We start from the raw sequence: 22,723 nt of genomic DNA, 5'->3' as shown, positions 1-22,723 counted from the left end.
AGACACATCTTGCAAAATGGCTTTCAAGTTCAAGTTGAACTATATTATAATTATACCGTTGGCACAGAGGCAGCTTGTGGGCACTTCTTGTTAAAATAGCACAATGTATCAACTTCTGACAAAACTCTTAGGATAGCCTTCAGCACCAACCTAAGATGACTACTGTCCTACAACTAAAGTTGAGTCTTACCAGAATAACAAAAGCACATATGAGGTACAACCCATCACAGCTTCTTTCTCATATCCATCTTGTAGTAGGTACAAGGTCTTGCCTTTTAAAACTACACTTCTGTAACTTTTAAAAGATAGTTAACATTTTCTATCATATTAAATTAGCAACAGAAAACATTATGCTTAACCTATAAAGTTCTACTCTGGTTTGCTCCCTAGAATTTATATACATTTTTATTTCTAATCTGCAAGAAAAAAATTCCTATTCGATATTTGGTAACAGAGCAGTAAAAGATACTATACACATGTGGCATATATTTACAAAATACACTTCAAAAAGAAGCCAACACACTTTAGCAAAAGTCTAAGCTTGCATAGATTAAAAAGAAAAAAAAGAATTATGAATACAATTTTTGTTAAAATAGAAAATGGGGAATAAAAGTTGCAGAATGGATATGAAGAGAGATCTTTTGCAAACTTTTATTTGTGCACATTCAATTGAAAAAGATAACTTTTACAGGTTCTTTGGTGCCCATATTCAGCATACAAAAATGTAAAAGACTATTCACAAATAAAACACATTAGCTCAAACTGGGAAAAAATAATGACACTAACGAAACAGTTTAAGGTAGTGCACACTGTGACAGCTCTGCTTACGGGGACATGAGAATTACTGCGAAAATAAATAGAATGTCCTTTTGTAAAAGCAGCAATGTCATGTCTTGTAAACTTCCTTTTTATATTACAGCAAGGTCTGAAATAAAACCCAAAGGGCCTGGAGCTCACACTGCAGCCATGAATGAATATAAGAGTCTATATCCTCAATTACTGTTGGTCCAGTTTTCCTTTTGTTTTGAGTCCAATGTGCGGCAGGTTTTAAAAGGTGCTCAGTTAGGTTCTAACCAGTTGAGTGATGGATTATAAAATTTCTTTCCTGCTTTCAAACACAAATGGGTAGATCTGTTCCACAGCGGTAGCAACAGCCTTTACGTTGGGCCCTGTAACAAACACGATGGAGGAAGGGGTGAGGAGAGCACCAGGAATGTGGGCTTCCCAGAACTGAACACATAGTTCAAACCATTGGATTAACTGCTTTAATTTTTTTTTTTTTTTTTTTACGATTTTATGTATTGACGATCCCCAGGTGGCTCAGCGGTTTAACGCCTGCCTTCAGCCCAGAGTGTGATCCTGGAGTCCCGGGATCAAGTCCCACATCAGGCTCCCTGCATGGAGCCTGCTTCTCCCTCTGCCTGTGTCTCTGCCTCTCTCTCTCCTTCTCTCTCTGTCTCTCATGAATGAATGAATGAATGAATGAATGAATAAATAAATAAATCAAAAAAAGAAAAAAAGATTTTATTTATTTATTCATGAGAGAGGCAGAGACATAGGCGGAAGAGAAGCAGGCTCCACACAGGAAGCCTGATATGGGACTCAATCCCAGATCCCGGGATCATGCCCTGAACTGAAGGCAGATGCTCAACCGCTGAGCTACCCAGGCATCCTGGATTAACTGCTTTAAAAAAAGGTCTACGCTTCACATAATTATAAGGTCATAATATAAGCCAAGAGAAAAAATTTTTTCTGAGCCATTAAAGGAAATCGGAAACACAAAATGATGTTATTCACCCCGTTTTAGGGCATGAGTGTGAAGACCGTGCCGATAAAAATCATGTCTAATACCACTGTTGGATGCCAATTAGAGGAAGAGATGATGAACGGCACTAGACATTCCGGTCACTATCCTTTTGGGCACTGTCGTCTAGCTTTTGGTCAAGCTACTGCCTATGCTCACAGGAGTACTGGGGAACTCAGTAAAGTTAAACAAAACTGCTTCCAAAGTACTAGAAAGCCAGAGAGCTGTTATTAACTACATGGTCTAAAACTCCCTTGGATCTACTAGTACTCGCTACCTACCACATGTTTATTAATAATCTGCCCATTTATCTTCATAGCTTACTCAGTAAATAGGGAAACACACAGGTGGGAAGGAGGTGACAGTATATATAAATTAATCCATATAATGCTAGGAATAACTGTTTAAAAATGTAATCTATTTAAATAGCTAAAAAGAAACATAAAAAGACAATGAAAATATTTTCATAAAACTTATATTGAGTAAAAAAATGGTTTCACTCAAGTACACATTAATTCTTTTCATAGATCCTGAAAACACATATATTGTACCTGCTGTGATGAAGGTACTGACCCCATGTTAACTGGGTCTGCTCCTTCCTGATTTCCCTTCTCCTCCCTCCCATAGGATAGTGCTCTGCCTATGGGAACCACTCATTATCTGTTCACTGAATTGTTAATGTTTCACAGGATGTTCCAGATATAAATATATAATGTATACTAATTAATCCAGCAGATTGCCTTCAGTTTATTATGTTGTTTAATTATCTATTCACTTAGTAAATACAGATTTTACCTATGCATCGTAAACTCTATACTTAGTAGGGACTTATTGATCAACAGACTTTGGGATTTCTCAGAAGTCTGGGCTCCAAAATGTAGAAAGAGATGGCTGAAAGAAGGGAACAGATGGATTTGTTCTCCATCCCTCCATTTTAATATTGAGGCATGACGCTGGCAGGAGGCTTTAAAAGTCTCCAAGGAAGATGTGAAAACCCATAGGATGAGTCGAAACTAAGCTTATTTGTTGAGAGTCTTAAGTTGTCAATAATGTGTATTTTCCTCTAAGTACTGAAGGAATAAAAAGAAAAATCCAGGAACACCACGAAATTTTCCTGAACTCAACTCAGCCAAAAATTGGGCCAGACTCCCAAGGGATGTTTCTGTACAATTTATAAACACAATATCTTTAAAACCATCCTGTGTGCTAATGCTATGACTAGTTTTATGAAACCATCCCTTCCAAATACTTAGGACTCAAAAGATACAGAAAAGATACATGTAAGACATGACAAATAGGTACCAATGATATTTGAATATTTTACTTATGTAAAACCTCTTTACGATGTTTGTAAAATGGGTTTCTCTTGAATATTTTAAATGCAAGACATCATAAATTTTTAAAAAATCATGCTATGAAAATATATATTAGAATATTCTTAATAGCTCCAAACGGGAAACTATCCAAATGCTTACAGACAATATATTCATATACTGTGTATTATACAGCAATAAGAATGATCTATAACTACTATATTATGGGATAATATGGATGAATCTCACTATAATAATAATCAATGAAAGAAGAGAGATCCCAAGGAGCATATATAAAGTTTTGAAGTAGTAGATAAAAATAGGGGAAGCTAAACTACAGTGTTAAAAGTCAGGGGACTGGTTTGTGGAGTAGAAGTGACTAAAGTGGACAAATGAGACATTATTTCTATTTTAATACAGGCACCTCATTCAAACCTTAACTGATGATAAGCTTGGTTTCTTTTTTTCTTTTTTTTTTTTTTTAAGCTTGGTTTCAATACCATAAAATACCTGTTACTGTGATACTCCCTGTTGAAAAAATCTGTAATGTAGCTCTTAGAGATTTTATCCGATAGCACACAGCAGGATGAAGTTCAGGTTCATAACTACCAAAAAAAAAAAAAAAAAAAAGAAAAAAATCACAATTAATATAAATATTTACAGGCTGACAGGTAATTATAAATTTGGTAAGTTGTCTTGATTATTCAGAGACCTACCTGGCATGAGGTCTATTGTTCTTTGTGAATTCTGGCAAACGAATTTCAAACGGCATGTTACACACTGCCAAAACGTTAACGACCTTAAAATCTGTAAATATTACCTTTAGGAGAGAAGTACGACTCAATAAGTTATTTTAAAACAAAAAAATTACTCATTAGAAAAAAAACTGCTCATCAGAACAATTGTAAATCATTATTTCAATCCTTAAGAATAAGAGCAAGAAAGAACAAGTACATCTTAAACATCAATATTGTACTTTATCAGTGATTTCTTAATACCATACAGTTGACTCTTGAACAATACAAGGATTAGTATCCCTGGCCAGTCAGATGTCCACGCATAACTTCTGACTCCCCCAAAACTCAACTACTACTAGCCTACTGTTGACTGGAAGTCTTACCTATAAAACAGCCAATTAAGACATATTTTGTATCTTAATCTACTGTATTCTTACAACAAAGCTAGAGAAAATCATAAGGAAGAGAAAATACAATTATAATACTATACTTATTCAAAAAAAATCTGCCTGTACATGGATCTGCACAGTTCAAACCTGTGTTGTTAAAGAGTCAACTCTAAAGGGAAATCAAAGGTCAAAAACCTCAAAAAATTAAACAACACCTAGGATATTTGCAGGATTAAAACACATAGGGTCTTTTGAATCTTATGTTTAATTTTCTTAATACTTAAAATGAGATATTTAATCTAGGATAAAGAAGAAGGATGAAAAAAAATTAAAGCAGAGTTCTTCTCAAGAGTCAAAATGGAAAAGCGGTCACTTAAAAGTCAATAAATAATGAGCATACACTGAGCTCCAAGGTCAGACATTTTCTTATATGCAATAGAATAAAATGATATTTCTGTGAGTTTAGTGAGATGCTTGTTTTCTTTTGGGGGGACAGAGTGAGAAGACTGTGTTTGTAACTGGGATTTTTTTCAACATTTCTAATGTTATGCTAAGACAAGAAGCTCCAAGGCTGAGAAGGAACTTACTTCAGTCACTCCTACCAATAACTTGAATGGTTGTATCTTAGGTTTTGAAATGTCCCCAAACTACAGTTCTCCAGCAGAGTACTTGCATAAGGCAGTTGATGAATGTCACAAAACTGTCTCAAGTGGCAGCACCATCAGTCAAGACTCTCAGTACCGCCTCTTTCCTCATGCAGCAACCAGCACTTCCAGGCCTTTCTAGCATGTTCCACCTCAATGAAGACTGAAGAGGTCAGAAAGAAACTCAACTTTCCACCACTACTCATTCAAATTTCACACAGCTTGGGCCCACCTCTTTGGGGCTCACAGCTCATCTTTACCTTTCTTTCATTTACTCATCATTTGCAAGTGACATAACAAGTCCATAATATGTACTAACTTTTACTTAAATTTATGCCTCCATAAAATTATACTTGATAAACTTAACCTGCCAGACTTGATACTCTGCCAAAGAGTATCATTTTACATGTGAGAGCCCACCACCCAGTGTCTACTTTTTGTGGACTAAACCACAGATTTGACACAGGAAACCAATCTTATAAATGTCCCTTTTCATATGATGTGCATTTTGTTTTGGATTTATGTCATTTTATTTTTTTAAAGATTTTATTTATTCCTGAGAGACACAAACGGAGAGGCAGAGACACAGGCAGAGGGAGAAGCAGGCTCCCCAAGGGCGGGATCATGCCCTGAGCCAAAGGCATATGCTCAACCACTGATCCACCCAGGCGTCCCGGATTTATGTCATTTTAAATACATTATGATTGATTTTACAGAATACAGCCTTTCCTGAGTTCTTATACACAGGTGTGTAGTTGGTATTAGTTATTCATGTCAATTCTTTTCAACTTACAACATCATGTACAGTTATTTCTAAAGCACAGATTATATAAATTCTGCATATTTTTAAATAATTACAATTCCCTGTTATAATGGTAATGTTCTCACTAACCATAATATGTAGGAACACTGTTTACTCTTAGCCGTACAATGCATACATCTATGCAAGTTCCATTCTTTTTTTTTTTTTTTTTTTAAGATTTTATTTACTTATTCATGAGAGACAGAGAGAGAGAGAGACACAGGCAGAGGGAGAAGCAGGCTCCATGTAGGAAGCCTGATGTGGGACTGGATTCCAGGACCCTGGGATCACGCCCTAAGCCAAAGGCAGACACTCAACTGCTGAGCCACCCAGGTGTCCCTGCAAGTTCCATTTTAATATCTTTTCTCTTCTTTATAATTTATGTGATACCTATCTATAAATAAAAACAAATACGCTTTAACTTTTTAAACATAGGGCCCTACACCCTACTCATCATCCCAACATACCACTCTTGAGATGATCAAAAATGAGATTTTTTTTGGTGAGAAGTGAACAACCTAAAGAGTTGAAGAGGCAGTTCACTTGTAAGGCAACAAGTCTCTCAATGAGGAAGGGGTTAGTGAAAAAGCCAGGATCATTTACAAGTACACACATGGGTGAGAGCTTACTATGAAATTTTTGTACTGAAGGACAGTAAGAAAAAGGCCAATCATGAGAAGAGTATCTGTGTGATTTCTTTAGTCTATTACATTAAAAAATTTAACTTTACAAATTAAATCCTTTAATATTTACAGTTTGGATGTTTTTTAAAATGTTACCTGAAAACCTAATTTCTGCAGGCTGCGAGCTAAACGTCTGGCACCAAATTTAGCTTCTTCTTCACTATGGTTTTAAGGAAAGAAAAAGATTATCAGTCACACAAGAAATAAATTTTATACTGACAAACATGACAAACTGTACATATAATTTTAAGTCTAGAAAAATGTCCTTTCCATAAAGGAAAAATTTAAAAATTAAAATAAAAAATCCAAGTAAAATTTACCTTGTTGCTCCAGTGCAAATAATTTTTCCTGAGGACCAAATTGTAGCTGTAATTCTAGGTTTTCTAAGCTTCATTAATACTTTCTGCAATAAAAAACAAAAACAGAAACAAAAAAACCATGGTTACATACTAAGTGTTAATTTTCACTTATGGCTCTACTCTATGTGGCCATTTTATTTTAAAAAATATTTTATTTATTTATTCATGAGAGACACAGAAAGGGAGGCAGAGACACATGCAGAGGGAGAAGCAGGCTCCATGCAGGGAGCCCGACGTGGGACTCAATCCCAGGACTCCAGGATCACACCCTGAGCCGAAGGCAGACACTCAACCACTGGAGCCACCCAGGCGTTCCTGTATGTGGCCATTTTAATAAAAGTTTTACTACTCAAAGCTTACCCAAGACTGAAATAATTGTTCTCCAAATCATCCATTCTGAAATCAAGTATCATACTTGAACACAAAGAATGTATTAATTCAAAAGAACATTAATTAAAAATACAAGGTCTGTACAAATCTCTTACTATATATTTGAAATCAATGCACTTCAAGTATGGAAACTTCAGCTCTCATTCCTCTCGGGACACATAACTGGAATTTGCAATTTGCATGGATCCTTAAGCATGCTGAACCTATTCATGCCTTGGGAATTTTGCAGTAATTGTTATTAACTTCATCTGGAATATTCTTCCTCAATATTCTCACTTTCATTCAAGTCTCTCATCAGATGTCAGCTAGACTTCCCTGACCACTCCACCAAAGCACCCATCCCTTCATTGCTCATCATCTCCTATACTGCTTTATTCTGCTTCATGGTACTCAGCACTATATTGTATCTTACAGTTGAGATGCCTACTACATACTTAAGTTCAATATACAAATCTTGAACACAGGAGAAATGTTGGATTCCTTAGATATGAAATGCATTTAAGGCTGTGGGTTTGAATGAAATTATCTACAGAGTGAACATAAATCAGTCAAGGACTAAGGTCCAAGAGAATAATGTGAAATTAAATTTGCATTGCGATTTTTCATTTTTGAAAATATTATATAGCCATTATGTGTAAGAGAGAAATATTTATTGAATACTGTAACATATACATGAATTGGAAATTTCTCCTTGTTACTTTCTGAGTTTCACCCTTTCTTTGTAACATATCATATTATCAAACTAAAAAGCTATTAGGTCTGGAAGGATAAAATTTACCAGAGTCAAATTAAACTTGAACTAAACGATATTATAAAATTTCATACACAAGTAGCTGAGAAACACTAAACTGAGTTTGTTCTGCATTTAATTCTTTCACCACCACCTTATTGATCAACACAGCTTTCTCAATCAACCCCTCTACAAAAAATGTCTTTCCTGTCACATGGCATGCTCAAGTTCCAACATAGTATTGGGCATTTTACTCTCTAAACTTCTTAGCAGACATATTTATTCCTTTGTTTAGGTGATGACAGCATCACTGATGAACTTGAAAATCCTTAATTGTGAGTCACTGCAATTTTTAGTTGAATTAACCTTAACTTAGTTTCTAGTATAAGAGCTAATGATAATTCACTGAGGTATACTGGCACATAATTTTTAGAGCTTAGAGCCTTCATATACCTCCATAATTTTCATAATAAATGTATCAGATATATATCTCAACATCATTTGGTTTATAAAAGCTGATAAACACACATTGTCATTTGTAATGTTAATCTCAGTAAGCTTAAAAGCAAGCTATCCATGCTTTCATTTTAAATATTACAGGTCTAACAAAAACTGAAATTTAAAGTATCTAGCTAGGTTATGATATGAACCATATTATTTTCAGCTATTTGTTACTAAAGAATACCTACTATTTTGGCTAAATATAATACAAAAATTACAACATATAAGGGCATCATTCATATCATATATCATTCATGTAACTGAAAAAAATATATATATATTTAAGATTTATTTGAGAGAAAGTGAGAGGGGAAAGAGAGGATGGAGAGGGAGAGAGAAACTTAAGCAGACTGAGCTGAGAGGAGAGCCTGATGTGCGGCTCAATCACATACATGACCCTGAGATTACAACCTGAGCTAAAACCAAGAGTCTGACACTTACCCGACTGTGCCACCTAGGTACCCCTAAAAAATTATATTTGTGTAAGTATGCACTACATATAAATGTCCCCTTCTTCATTTAAAAGAAATTGGGAGAACAATCAAATTCTAGTAGCCTGTGAGTTCTTTGCTAAGACTTGGAGATCGAGAACATCCAAAAGTGGACACTTAGGGGAGGAGGGGCCACTCTCCAGGGCTCAATGTTATATTCAGTACTGCTGGCACATGGGAAGGTGCTTATAAACTAGCAGTATAGTGAATGTATTTTAGAATATGATTCACAGGACAATAAAATTAGTCTATGTGGCACACATACCAAAATTTAGATACTTACTCCAACATCACGTTTATAAATTACATTTGCTCCTTCCAAAGCAATCTTCCTTAAGTTCAAATGGCATCTTGTTCTAAAAACACAGACTACATTTGTAATTAGAATGTCCAATGCAACATCACTGTCTGCATCCATTGGGGTAGTTTAAAAACTTAGCTTCCCACCACGAAGATCACATCCTAAGAAATAAAACAAAATAAAGTAATTAAATATTCTGTTAATTTGTTTTTCACAAAGTCTTGAAAATTAAAATATAAGAAATGAATTACATTATTTTTCAAAGGTCACTCCAACCAAATCATGTCCCTTCTGTTTCCCATTTAAAAAGTTACTTTTATTTATTTTTTTTTTAATTTTTTTTTTAATTTTTATTTATTTATGATAGTCACAGAGAGAGAGAGAGAGAGAGAGAGAGAGAGAGAGGCAGAGGGAGAAGCAGGCTCCATGCACCGGGAGCCCGACGTGGGATTCGATCCCGGGTCTCCAGGATCGCGCCCTGGGCCAAAGGCAGGCGCCAAACCGCTGCGCCACCCAGGGATCCCTAAAAAGTTACTTTTAAAAAGATAACAAACACATCATATAAAATCTTTCAAAAGCTGGTCCTAATTTTTATTCCTTATAATAAGTAACTTTTACACCCCAGGAATTTACCAGACTTATCTCGTGCTACTTGCCTTTGCAACCACTATGTTTCAGGCATATCACAGTTATGGCAATTCTCGAAATACACCAAGTTCAAGGGCTGGACTTTGTGGTCCTGATGTCCAGTCATTCATGGTATAATAATCCACCTCATACAATGTGCCGGGGCTAAAGGGCTAAAGGAAAGATAACCTATTTTTCCTCTACTTTGGATAGCTGGCTTACTTATTTAAAGGAGCAGAAATATTAATTATATTATTAGAATAATTGTTAACAGGTTTTTCTCATTTACTAGCCATTCATTCATTATTCACTTATCGAGTGAGTCACTGAGGACACCAGAGAAAAAAATGAATTCAGACAAAATCTTTTTTGTCTTCAAGGAGCTCTGGCCAAGAGCCCAACATCATTTTTGTCAAGATCACAGTCTTCTAAAATATACCTTTCAAAACTGTGATACGAGCATTTCTAAAAACAAACAAAAATGAGTCCTAGTTTTTAGTAAGCATATGACCCATATCCAGCTAAAAAAAATATCTTTGACTAGGTTTCCATTTTTATAGATTTTATTTATTTATTAAAAGAGAGTAAGAAAAAGAGTGTAAGTGGGGGGAAGGGCAGAGAGAGAGGGAAAGAATCTCAAGTAGACTCCATGCCCAGCACAAAATTGATGTGAGGCTTGACCTCACAACCTTGAGATCATGACTCAAGCCAAAACCAAGAGGCCAAAGCTCAATGGACTGAGCTACCTACCCAGGTGTCCCTAGGTTTCAACTTCTTAAAAAACAAGTAACAGTAATTCAGCTTATTTAACCCACAGAAAAAACCGGAAAACAGTAATAATACCATTGTAATGACTTTTAAGATTCCGTGAAGCAGCAATATGAAAAACTAATATTCTTTATAAAGATTCAAATTATTATTCGATTAAAATAATGAAGATGATGAGACACCTGGGTGGCTCAGCGATTTAGTGTCTGCCTTTGGCCCAGGGCCTGATCCTGGGGTCCCAGGATCAAGTCCCACATCAGGGTGCCCACAGGGAGCCTGCTTTTCCCTCTGCCTGTGTCTCTGCCTCTCTCTCTGTGTCTGTCATGAATAAATAAAATAAAATTTAAAAAAGAATGAAAAAAAAAAGAAGATGCCAAGAGTTTCAATAAAGAAAATTCAAGCTTGTTTTCTTGTCTTTTAGTATCTGATAGAACACAAGTCAGACCAAGCCTTCTAGCACCTCTCTAGGATGAAGGAGCATTCAGCTCTGTGTACTCCTTGTATCTCAGGTTCATCAAGTTTTCTCACATTTATATTCCCTTCAATCTGCTTATTTTGTTGTTGTGTACGTCTGAGCAACCTCAAATAATTTTTATGTACAAGGAGTGGGGCAGGGATAACAATGGATAAAAATATGGGTACACAGATTAACAAAGAGGACTGAGGCAGTTATCAATACTGATCTTAAAAGTGGGATCAGTATCTGACTCACCACTTATCAGTTATTAAAACCTGACAAGTTATGTACTATGTCTGGGCCTCAGTCTTCTCATCTGTGGCATGGAATATAGTACCTTACCAGAAAGTATTGTGGGGGTTATATAGAACGTATCAAAAGTACTTAGCACATATATCTGGTAATAATAACACAAAAATGACAATTAATATAGATCAAACAAGTTTAAATCAAAAGGCAGAGTAGCGATACCTTAGTATCACTTTCCATGATTATATTATTACCCAGATACTCTACTACTCTATTACTCTAGTAATAATAGATACTAGGGTAGAGTATCTGGGTAATAACCTAGACCTCACCAGGTTTCCTATGTTCCTATAGAAACTGTGAAATAATGTAAAGAGGCTTTTAGTTGCTTACCTCAACATCCATTCCACCCTTCCTTCACAATGAACAGAACCCAAGAGAATCTAGCTGGGTACACTGTGGGAGGACTAAAATATGACATATACTTTTAAGGCTCCCTGGAATAGGTACAGCCAAGAGGCCACATGGTCCCATCATGGTTAATGTAAAATGAATGGTTTTATGTCTTTTGGGAAGAAACGACTGCTTAGAGTGACCAAGCTAGGCCAGCAAAGACCCCTTTGGCCTTTCCACCCTTTTTCACTCTTAATGTCTGGAGTTGGATGTAAAAGTTGGAGCTCAAGTAGCCATTTGGGATCATTAGACTATGTGATAAAGATAGTGGAACAGGAAAACAGAAGCCTGAATTCCCAGTAGAGTGAAACTCCTTATCCCTGCACTTCCTAATGCCAGACTTGATGAATGTGAGAGAAAGATCAATTTCCATCTCAAGGCCCTCACATGTTGGATTTTTGTTATATGTCACTAAATCTAATCTTAATGGCTACACATTCCATGGGATAGGCTACAGAAAGCACTACCTAAAGAGAAACTATGTCAAATTTACTGTTTCACATAGATTTTTCTTTTCATCAAACAGGTTAAAACAAATTAAGGGGAGAATACAAGGGCAATATATAGGGTAAAAATAAGTCAAGAGAGTAGGTGTAAAGCAAATCTTGGTGAATGCAAAGCCTTGAAATTAATCCAGAGTTTAAGCAACTCTAAAAACATAGTTCATCTTAAGTTACTCAATGTTCATGTTTTACATGAATATAATCTGGCAAGCAGCTTTAATACTATTGCTCTCATAGGTTTTAGATCAAGGATAAAATATGAAGTCAGTATTTAAAAAAGAAAGAGGCATCCTACATGAAAGATTACACATTTTTGAAAGATTACAAACAAACAAAAAAACCCTACTTGCAATTAATTTGTCTATCCTGTAAGAGAGCAGTGCTGGATATTAACAAAGATTCACCCCACAGTTAACATCATATTGAATGGTGAACAGTTGAAAGTTTTTCCTCTAAGACCAGGAAAAGGATGCCCACTCTCACCACTTATATTCAACATAGTATTGGAAATCCTAGCCAGAACAATTAGGCAAGAAAAAGAAAATGCATCCAAATTGGAAAGGAAAAAAGCAAAATTGTCACTTTCTGTGGACATGATTTTATATATAGAAAACACTAAAGACTCCACCAAAACAGCTTTAACTGATAAATGAATTCAGTAAAGTTGCAAGGTACAAAATCAATATATAAAATCTGTTCTGTTTCTATATATTAACAACTATCAGAAAGAGAAACTTTAAAGCACATTCTTTTTTTTTTTTTTTTTAAGTTTTATTTATTTATGATAGTCACAGAGAGAGAAAGAGAGGCAGAGACATAGGCAGAGGGAGAAGCAGGCTCCATGCACCGGGAGCCCGACGTGGGATTCGATCCCGGGTCTCCAGGATCGCGCCCTGGGCCAAAGGCAGGCGCCAAACCGCTGCGCCACCCAGGGATCCCAGAAAGAGAAACTTTAAAAACTCACTTTACAATTGCATCAGAAAGAATAAAATACCCAGGAATAAATTTAAACAAGAAGGTGAAAGACCTATACACTGAAAACTGTAAGACATTGATAAGAGAAACTGAAAACAAATACATGGATACAGCATACTAGTAGATTAAAAGAATTAATATTGCTAAAACATCCATACCACCCCAGAGCAATCTACAGATTCAATGCAATCTCTATAAAAATTCCAAGGGTATTTTTTCACAGATATAGAACAAAACATTCTAAAATTTGTATGGAACCATAAAAGCAATCTTGAGAAAGAACAAAGCTGGACTTGGTTTCAAACTATATTACAAAGCTAGAATAATCAAAACAGTATGGTATTGGCATAAAAACTGGCACAGAGATTAATAAAACAGAATATAACTCAGAAATAAAACCCATGCTTATACAGTCAATTGATTTATGAAAAAGGAGGCAAAAATATACATTGAGGAAAAGACAGTCTCTTCAGCAAATGGAGCTAGGAAAATTGGATAGCTACATTCAAAAGAATGAACCTATACTATCTTATACTATGCACAAAAATTAACTCAAAATGGGTTAGAGATGTAAAACCTAAAACTAGAAAACTAGAAAAAAAAGCAGGTGATAAGTTCCTTGATACCAATCTTTGCAGTGAATTCTTGGATCTAACTATTTTTTTTTAAGATATTTATTTATTTGAGAGAGGGAGAGAGAGACAGCACTCATGGGGGTGGGGGTGGGGGCAGGGAGCAGAAGGCAAAGAAGCAGCAGGATCTGCACTGAACAAGGAGCCATACCCAGACTAGGGCTCCATCGTAGGACCCTGAGATCATGACCTGAGCCGAAGTCAGACACTTAACCAACTGAGCCACCCAGGCTCCCCTGAGTTTTGGGTCTAATTTTAAAAGCAAAGGTAACAAAAGCAAAAACAAACAAATGAGAGATACATCAACCTAAAAAGCTTTTGCACAGCAAACAAAATGAAAAGGTAACCTACTGAATGGGAGAAAACAGTTGCAAATCATATATACCCAGTAAGAGGTAAATATCCAAAAAATATAAAGAACTCCTATAATTCAATAGCAAAAACCACAATCTAATTAAAAAATGGGTAGAGGAGGGACACCTGGGTGGCTCAGCGGTTGACCATCTGCCTTTGTCTCAGGTTGTGATCCCGGAGTTCCGGGATCGAGTCCCACATTGGGCTTCCTGCAGGGAGTCTGCTTCTCCCTCTGCCTGTGTCTCTGCTTCTCTGTGTTTCTCATGAATAAATAAATAAATTAATTAAAAAAAAATGAGTAGAGGAACTGAAGAGACATTTTTCCAAAAAAGACATACAGATGGTCAACAAGCACATGAAAAGATACTCAATGTCACTAATCATCAGGGAAACGCAAATCAAAACCACAATGGGACATCACTGCACATGTGTTAGAATGGTTGGCAACAAAAAGACAAAAAATAACAAATGCTGGTGAGGATGTGGAGAAAAGGGAACCTTTGTGCACTGCTGGTAGTAAAGTGGGATAGGTGCTATGGAAAACAGTATGGAGTTTCCTCAAAAAATTAAACACAGAAATAACATATGATCCAGCCATTCTGCTTTTGGATATTCATCTGAAGAAAAGGAAAACATTAAATCGAAAAGATATATGCACCCCCATGTTAATCACAGTATTCTTTACAATAGCCAAGATGTGGATACAATTTAAGTGATCACACATCAATGAGTGAATGGATTTAAAAAATGTATATGTATACATAATGGAATACTTCTCGGCTATATTGAACGAAATCTTGCCATTTGCGACAACATGGATAGATCTTGAAGGTATTATGTTGTGTGAAATTATTCAAAAATTTCACTTATATGTGGAATCTAAAAAACAAAACAAACACCAACAACAAAAGCAGAGACTAAAACACAGAGAAGAAGCTGGTAGTTGTCAGAGGGGAAGATGGGTGTGGGGATGGGTGACATACAAGGAAATTAAGAGGTATAAATTTCCAGTTATAAAATAAATAATTCACTGGGATTAGAAGTACAGCACAGGGAATATTAGTCAAAAATACTGCAGTAACTTTGTATGGTGAGAGATGGTAATTACATTTATCATAAGCACGTTGTAATGCATATACATGGGGAATCACTATACTGTACACTTCAAACTAATATAATATTGTATATGTTAATTATACTTCAACTAAAGAAAAGGTTAAAAGCAAGAAAGAAATACAACTACTGGAAAATAAGAAGCATGGAAATACAAATGACTTAAGCATTTGAACCAAGAAATCAATTAAATAACAGCCATAATACATAAGGAAGAAAATAATAAAAGTAGAAACAAAACCTTAAAAAGAAAACATGGTAGAAATGCAAAGAAAAATACAACTCAAATTTTTGAAATGTAAAACATTCCAATAGTTTTTTCATACAGGAAAATTAAATAATTTTCTTCAATTTTTTTGTACACTGTAGTAAAACAATATATATATTAGACTTATTACAAGAAAAATAAAGTTAATTCTATTTTGATTTCAATATAATTATCAATAACTTTCTCACTGCCCAAGGCCTAACATTAAGGCATGGTTTAATCAGGCGTTTTGTCCTGTACCTCAAGTAAATGCCTAGTATGAGTTGTCAAATATTTTCTTCTAACAAAAAGCAAAGATCAAAACTGCACCTGTCCTAACTTCAAGAAATGTCCTATTTTTAGCTTTTTATTAAATGCAATTATAATTGTGGTCAAAAGTACAAACTTGCAATTATAAAAAAAAATAAGTCCTGTGGATGTAATGTACAGTCTAGTCTGGTGACTAGTTAATATTACTCTATCCTATATTTGAAAGCTGATAAAAGAGATCTTAAAAGGTCTCATCACAAGAAAAAAAAATTGTAACTATGTGTGGTGATGGATGTTAACCACACTGTGGTGGTGTGATTATTTCGCAACTCATACATATATTGAATCAAGTTGTATAACCTGAAACATAATGTTACATGTCAACTGAATCTCAATAAAAATTTTTAGATAGTCCTAGAAAAAAGTGCATCACAGAAGCTGAAGCAGCTTCTTCCTCACTCAATGATTTTAGGGACAAGAACACGTGTGTTTTAGGATCTTTGACTTTCTAATGGTATTCAAAAACATTACTTTCAACAATCAGCACAAACTGCAACCTTAAAAGAATTACTCGGAAAACACTGCCACCTCCTGGCTTTTAAGACAAAGTACATCGAAGACTACAGGTTTGGTTCCAGACCACCACAGTAAAGCAAGTAACTCAATAAAGCAAGTCAAATGAATTGTGTAGTTTCTCAGTACATATAGAAGTTGCATGACACCATATTGTAGTCTGTTAAGTGTGCAATAGCATTATGTCTAAAAAAAATCAATTTATATACCTTATTTAAAAAGTATGTTATTGCTAAAAAATGCTAACCATCATTTGAGCTTTGAGCAAGTCCATCTTTTTATTAGGGGAGGGTCTTGCCTGGATGTTGATGATTACTGACTCACTAGGTGGTGGCTGCTGAAGGTTGGAGGCTGTGGCAATTTCTTAAAATACGACAACAATAAAATTTGCTGGATGGATTGGATCTTCCTTTCATGAACAATTTCTCTATAGCATGTGATGCTCTCTGACAGCATTGAGCCACCATTAGAACTTTCAAAATTGGGAGTCAATCCTCTCAATCCACTAAGTCTACTGCTTTATCAACTAAGTATATGTAACATTCTAAATCCTTTGTTGTCCCTTCAACAATCTTCACCAAAGTAGATTTCATCTCAAAAAATGCTTTTGCTTATCCCTTAAGAAGCAACTCCTCACGCATTCAAATTTTATCATGACATTGCAGAATTCAGTCACACCCTCAGGCTGCACTTCTAATTCTAGTTCTCTTGTTTCTTCTATTGCACCTGCAGTCACTTACTCCACTGAAGTCTTGATCCCTTAAAGTCATCCATGAGGGCTGAAGTCCAACTCCTTCTAAACTCCTGTTAATGTGGATATTTTGAGCTCTCCCCCCCCCCCCCCAATTACAAATGTTCTTAATGGGACGCCTGGGTGGCTCAGGGATTGAGCATCTACCTTCGGCCCAGGGCATGATCCAGGAGTCCCCGGATCGAGTCCCATGTCGGGCTCCCTCCCTGCATGGAGCCTGCTTCTTCCTCTGCCAGTGTGCCTCTCTCTCTCTCTCTCTGTGTGTGTCTCTCATGAATAAATAAATAAAATCTTTTAAAAAAATGTTCTTAATGGTATCTAGAATGGTGAATCTTTTCTGGAAGGTTTTCTTTTTCTTTTTTTTTTTTTAATAATTTTTATTTATTTATGATAGTCACACACAGAGAGAGAGAGAGAAAGAGGCAGAGACACAGGCAGAGGGAGAAGCAGGCTCCATGCACCGGGAGCCCGACGTGGGATTCGATCCTGGGTCTCCAGGATCGCGCCCTGGGCCAAAGGCAGGCGCTAAATTACTGCGCCACCCAGGGATCCCTCTGGAAGGTTTTCAATGTATTTTTTCCAGATCCATCAAAGGAATCACTATCTGTGGCAGCTCTAGCTTTATGGAAATGTATTTCTTAAATAATAACACTTGAAAGTCAAAATGACTCCTTGATCCATGGGCTGCAGAAAGACTGTTGTGTTAACAGGCATGAAAAGAACATTAATCTCGCTGCACATCCCCATCAGAGCTCTTGGGTGACCAGGTGCCTTGTCAGTGAGCAGTAGTATTTTGAAAAGGATCTTTTTTTTTTTTTTTCTGGTTCTTCAAAAGTTCTTCAAAATACTAAGTCAAGTTGCGAACAGATGTGCTGTCATCTAAGCTCTGTTGTTCCATTTATGGAACACAGGCAGAGTAGACAGACATAGAGTAATTCTTAAAGGCCCTAGGGCTTTCTGAATGGTAAATAAGCACTGGCTTCAACTGCAAGTCACCAGCTGCATTCACTCCTAACTGAAGAGCCTAACCTCTGAAGCCAAGCGTTGACTTCTCCTCTCTAGCTATGAAAGCTTTAGATAGCATTTCCTTCAAACTAAAGCTGTTTTGTCTATATCTAAAATCTGCTGTTTAGTGTAGCCAGCTTCATGAATGATCTTAGCCAGACCTTCTGGAGAACTCACTGCCGCTTCTATAGTAGCACCTGCTGCTTCATCGTACACTTTTGTTATAGAAACGGCTTCTTGCCTTAAACCTCATGAACTAACCTCTGCTAGCTTCAAACTTTCTTCTGCGGCTTCCTCTCCTCTTTCAACCTTCACAGATTTGGCGAGAGTTAGGGCCTTGCTCTGAATTAGGCTTTGGCTTAAGGGAATCTGGTGGCTGGTTTGATCTTCTATCCAGACCCCTAGAATTTTCTCCATATCAGCAATACAGCACATTATTGTGTTCACCAGAGTAGTACTCTTAATTTCCTTCAAGAACTTTTCCTTTGCATCCACTACTTGGCTTAACGACACAAGAGACCTAACTAGCTTTTGGCCTATCTCATCTTTTGACATGCCTTTCTCACTAAGCATAATCATATCTGGCTTTGATTTAAAGTGAGAGCTATGTAATTCTTCCCTTCACTTGAGCACTTACAGGTCTCTGTAGGGTTATGAACTGGCCAAATTTCAATACTGTTGTGTCTCAGGGAATAGGGGGGTGCAAGGAGAGAGACAGGGGAATGACCAGTTGGTGCAGCAGATACGCACGTTATTTCTTGATTAGGTCTGCCATCTTACAAGGGTACATTTCATGGTGCCCCCAAAACACTTAGAGAGTAACATCAAAGATCACCATAACAAAAGAGGGTAATAAACAAGTCTGGAAAACTGAGAGACTTATCAAAGTACGGGAAAGATGGTGCCAATAGATTTGCTTGGTGCAGAGTTGTCACAAACCTTCCATTGCCAAAAACACAGTATCTGTGAAGTGCAATAAAACTGGTTATGCCTGTACTACATTTTATATTTTCCATGCCGGAAAAGATATTTAAACTGAAAAGGGTAAAATAAACAGTGTCCTAAAAACAAGGCAAAAATACCCCTAAAATCCTGTAAAAAGCCAAAAGAACAAAACTAAATAAACCTGAGAAAAAAGTAGAATCTAGCTACTTTAAGTGTATTCAAGTTGCATCTGAGGATACTGAGGGAGGGGCCTCTAATGCTTTAACCACCAAATTACCACCCATGATTTGAGAAATGGCAGAAGTAGGGGGAGACTGAATACAGACCAATTTATAAATAACACGAACCCTCATGGTCTCCTGGAAATTGTTCTTTTCTACAAGCAAGACATGCTATCCAAGTAATCTTATATTATTTAAAAAGCTCTCAAAACAGCACGTTAGGAAGTAGACGTTCTGTGTCTCTGTGTCCAGATTTCAACAGATTACATAGTCCCTCCACGCACGTCTGTGACCAAGCTAACGTTTTGCCTTTTAAAAAATGGTGGTTTTTTTTTGCTGTTCTTTCACATCTATTTAATAGTATAGAAGAAAACTTACTTCTTAATTTTCTCTTCTGGAAATTGGTGGCATCACTGTACCTCCTAAGGTACTTTTAAAGATTAAATAGGTTATTTATGTCTAGTACATAGCATTTAGCATGTGTTCATTAAATGGTAGCTATTACTATTTGATGGATTCACAGGTAATTGCATTTTATAATCAAATAGTATTATTTAATGAACTGACACAAAATCTGAGAAGTCCACATTAACAGACAGAAAAAAAAGGAGATCACAACAGGTTAGGCAAGGGTCAGCAAACTATGGCCAATGGGCCAGTGGCTATTTTGTGAAAAAAAAAAAAAAAAAAAAAAGTTGTTGTTGTTGTTTTTTAAAAGAATTCATTTATTTATTCATGAGAAATACGGAGAGAGAGAGGCAGAGACACATCCAGAGAGATAAGCAGGCTCCCCACAGGGAACCTGATGTGGGACTCGATCCCGGGACTCTAGGACCATGCCCTGGGCTGAAGGCAGGTGCTAAATCACTGAGCCATCCAGGGATCCCGTTAAAAAAAAGTTTTAATGGAACATGCCATTCTCAAGTATTTACCTAATGACTATGTGAGCAGCTGAGCAGTTGTGACAAAGACCACATACCCTCAAGTCTAAAAGAGTTACTGTCTGATCCTTTAAAAAAAAAGTTTGTCAATTCCTGGGCTACCCCAGAGAGACAAAATCAATATAATAAAATGTAACATTGACAAATTTTAAAGCCCACGTTTTGTTTTGTTTATTAAGATAAACAAAACTGTTTGTCATGGTTTGTGACTGAATCCTGGTTTGAACAAACCAGCTGCAAGCAGAATTTTGAAGGAAATCAGTACCTATCTGAGTGACAGATAATACTGGGGAATTACTGTTCATTTTGTTACATGCAATGATAGAGTGGTTATGGAGACAATATGCAATTGGGATGACCTACTCTGAGATACAGAATAGCAGATATAATTGTATTGTAAAACCAAAAAATGTCATGTTACTGTTTCATCTCTTAACAACTATTAAAACTAGGTGATAGGTATACAGATACTTGTTATATATTCTCTCTATAATTATCTGAAAATTTCCATTAACACCTTTTTAAAAAAAAAAAAAAGATTTATTCACTCATGATAGACAGAGACAGAGAGAGAGGCAGAGACACAGGCAGAGGGAAAAGCAGGCTCCATACTGGGAGCCCGACGCGGGACTCGATCCTGGGACTCCAGGATCATGCCCTGGGCCAAAGGCAGGCGCTAAACCCCTGAGCCACCCAGGGATCCCCATCCGTAACACCTTTAAAGAATGTTTAAGAAAAAGACTTTACTTCACACTAGATCATACTAAGACATGAAACTGCAATTACTTAAAAAAACAAACAAAACCTAGGCTAGATAGGAGTGACCAGAGCAAAGAAGTAGTAGCCTTCTTTGTAACTGACACATCTAGAATATCCTAACATCATTTAAAGAGGGCAATGATAACCAAATATCCAGAGGAAAGTCGAATGGCATGAGATACAAAAATAGAGTGTGAGGAAAGTCTCAGGACATTTAGCACAGGAAAGAAAAGAGAGCAGTTGTTCTCAAATATCTGAATAAAAAGGATACTGCAAACCAGTTAAAGTCACATGGAAGCAGATCTCACGAAACCACACCAATAAACAAGTACCTGTAAAGCAGTTGCTCCAAGGAAGAAAAGTATCAAAAAAAGAGGAGGCGGGGTTAGAGAATAAACCAACGGCAATTAGCAATGTTATGGAATGAGTCTTTCATTCTAGTGGAAGATGAGACTAGATGGTTCCGAAGATCCCATCTAATTCTAAAATACCAGATTCTAACATCTTAGATGAAGACATGCTATAGATAAGCTTAGGAATGATATGCTAAATTTTGACTTCAATTCTAGAGCTAGGGACGCCTGGGTGGCTCAGTGATTTAGTGTTTGCCTTTGGCTCAGGGGGTGATCCCGGAGTCCCAGGATCAAGTTCCACATCGGGCTCCTTCCATGGAGCCTGCTTCTCCTCCCTCTCCTTGTGTTGTGTCTCTGCCTCTCTCTGTGTGTCTCTCATGAATAAATAAAATCTTTAAGTAATATCCCAATTCTCAACTTCCCATTTTCCCTTCAACATGCATTTGTGTTCAAAGGGGCAGGCAGTAAAGGAAGACACCAGCACTAAGGGGCAAAGGTACAGGCACACAACTCAAACCACAAACCTTTAACTCGTGTGGCAGCGTGACCTTCCTTCATGAAGACATTTTAGTGCATGGCACAAGAGCTCTTCCTTAGCTCTTTAGGGGCCCATCCCTAGGGTTGGCATTTTTGTGTTCTAGCCACAGGAAGAAAATTTTACTAACAGGCCTGGCCTCAAAAACGCTTTTATTTTCCAAAAGAAAGGATCATATATTATGCTACCCCTATTATATAAAACATTTAACAAATACTTAATTATCAAGCAAAAGTATTTGATATACAAAACTGTTATCACATTAGGTTAAACAGAATGTTAAAGTACCTTCATTACTTTTGCCTCTGCCTACTATCTACGACTCAGGCTAAATACCAGTTCTGAAGAGTGGTACGCAGATAGCATTCATGTAAATAACTTGCATCAAAACGAACTGTTGTAATTTTTTAAATCTGTATTAAGAAAACAATAAAAATACTGTTTTTCATGGAAATTAATTAATAACAACTGGGGCTTTGTCAGCAAATACCTATTTAAAAAAAATAGAAAGGAAGAATTTTTATGCTTCAGTCAGTAAAAATATTTGTATCGGTGCCTAAAAGATAGCGGAGGAAAATTTAAATGATGCTGAATTTCTGAAGGAGTGCTTAGTAAAAGATATGTCAATGGTGTATACTCTCGTGAAAAAGTTCCAGTTAAAAAAATAAAGTATTTTGTGATATAAGAATACATAATCTGGGGTGCCTGGGTGGCTCAGTCAGTTAGGCATCCAACCTATGGTTTTAGCTAAGGCCATAGGGTCGTGAGATTGAGCCCCAAGTTGGGCTCCGCACTCCATGTGGATTCTCTCCCCCTCTCCTTCTGCCCCTCTTGCTCATGCTTGCAGT

The 22,723-nt window shown here is 36.5% G+C and overlaps 2 protein-coding genes across 2 annotated transcripts in view; one reads left to right on the top strand and one right to left on the bottom strand.

The window, feature by feature from the left end:
- SLC2A12 (solute carrier family 2 member 12) overlaps positions 1-22,723 on the top strand; it is an 83,922-nt gene that overhangs the window by 56,337 nt on the left and 4,862 nt on the right. The window lies entirely within an intron of this gene.
- Positions 640-22,723, bottom strand: part of TBPL1 (TATA-box binding protein like 1) — a 37,135-nt gene continuing 15,051 nt past the window's right edge. Inside the window, exons 2-7 of the mRNA NM_001252259.1 lie at positions 9,127-9,305; positions 6,693-6,775; positions 6,469-6,532; positions 3,834-3,937; positions 3,628-3,722; positions 640-1,169 (exon numbers count right to left, since the gene is read on the bottom strand). Coding sequence (NP_001239188.1) covers positions 1,090-1,169; positions 3,628-3,722; positions 3,834-3,937; positions 6,469-6,532; positions 6,693-6,775; positions 9,127-9,261 — 561 coding nt within the window. The 5' untranslated portion in view covers positions 9,262-9,305 and the 3' untranslated portion in view covers positions 640-1,089. The remainder of the gene's footprint in view (positions 1,170-3,627; positions 3,723-3,833; positions 3,938-6,468; positions 6,533-6,692; positions 6,776-9,126; positions 9,306-22,723) is intronic.

Source organism: Canis lupus, chromosome 1, assembly GCF_011100685.1.
Source record: "Canis lupus familiaris isolate Mischka breed German Shepherd chromosome 1, alternate assembly UU_Cfam_GSD_1.0, whole genome shotgun sequence".
Taxonomy (NCBI): domain Eukaryota; kingdom Metazoa; phylum Chordata; class Mammalia; order Carnivora; family Canidae; genus Canis; species Canis lupus.
This window is presented reverse-complemented; position numbering and strand designations above follow the sequence as displayed.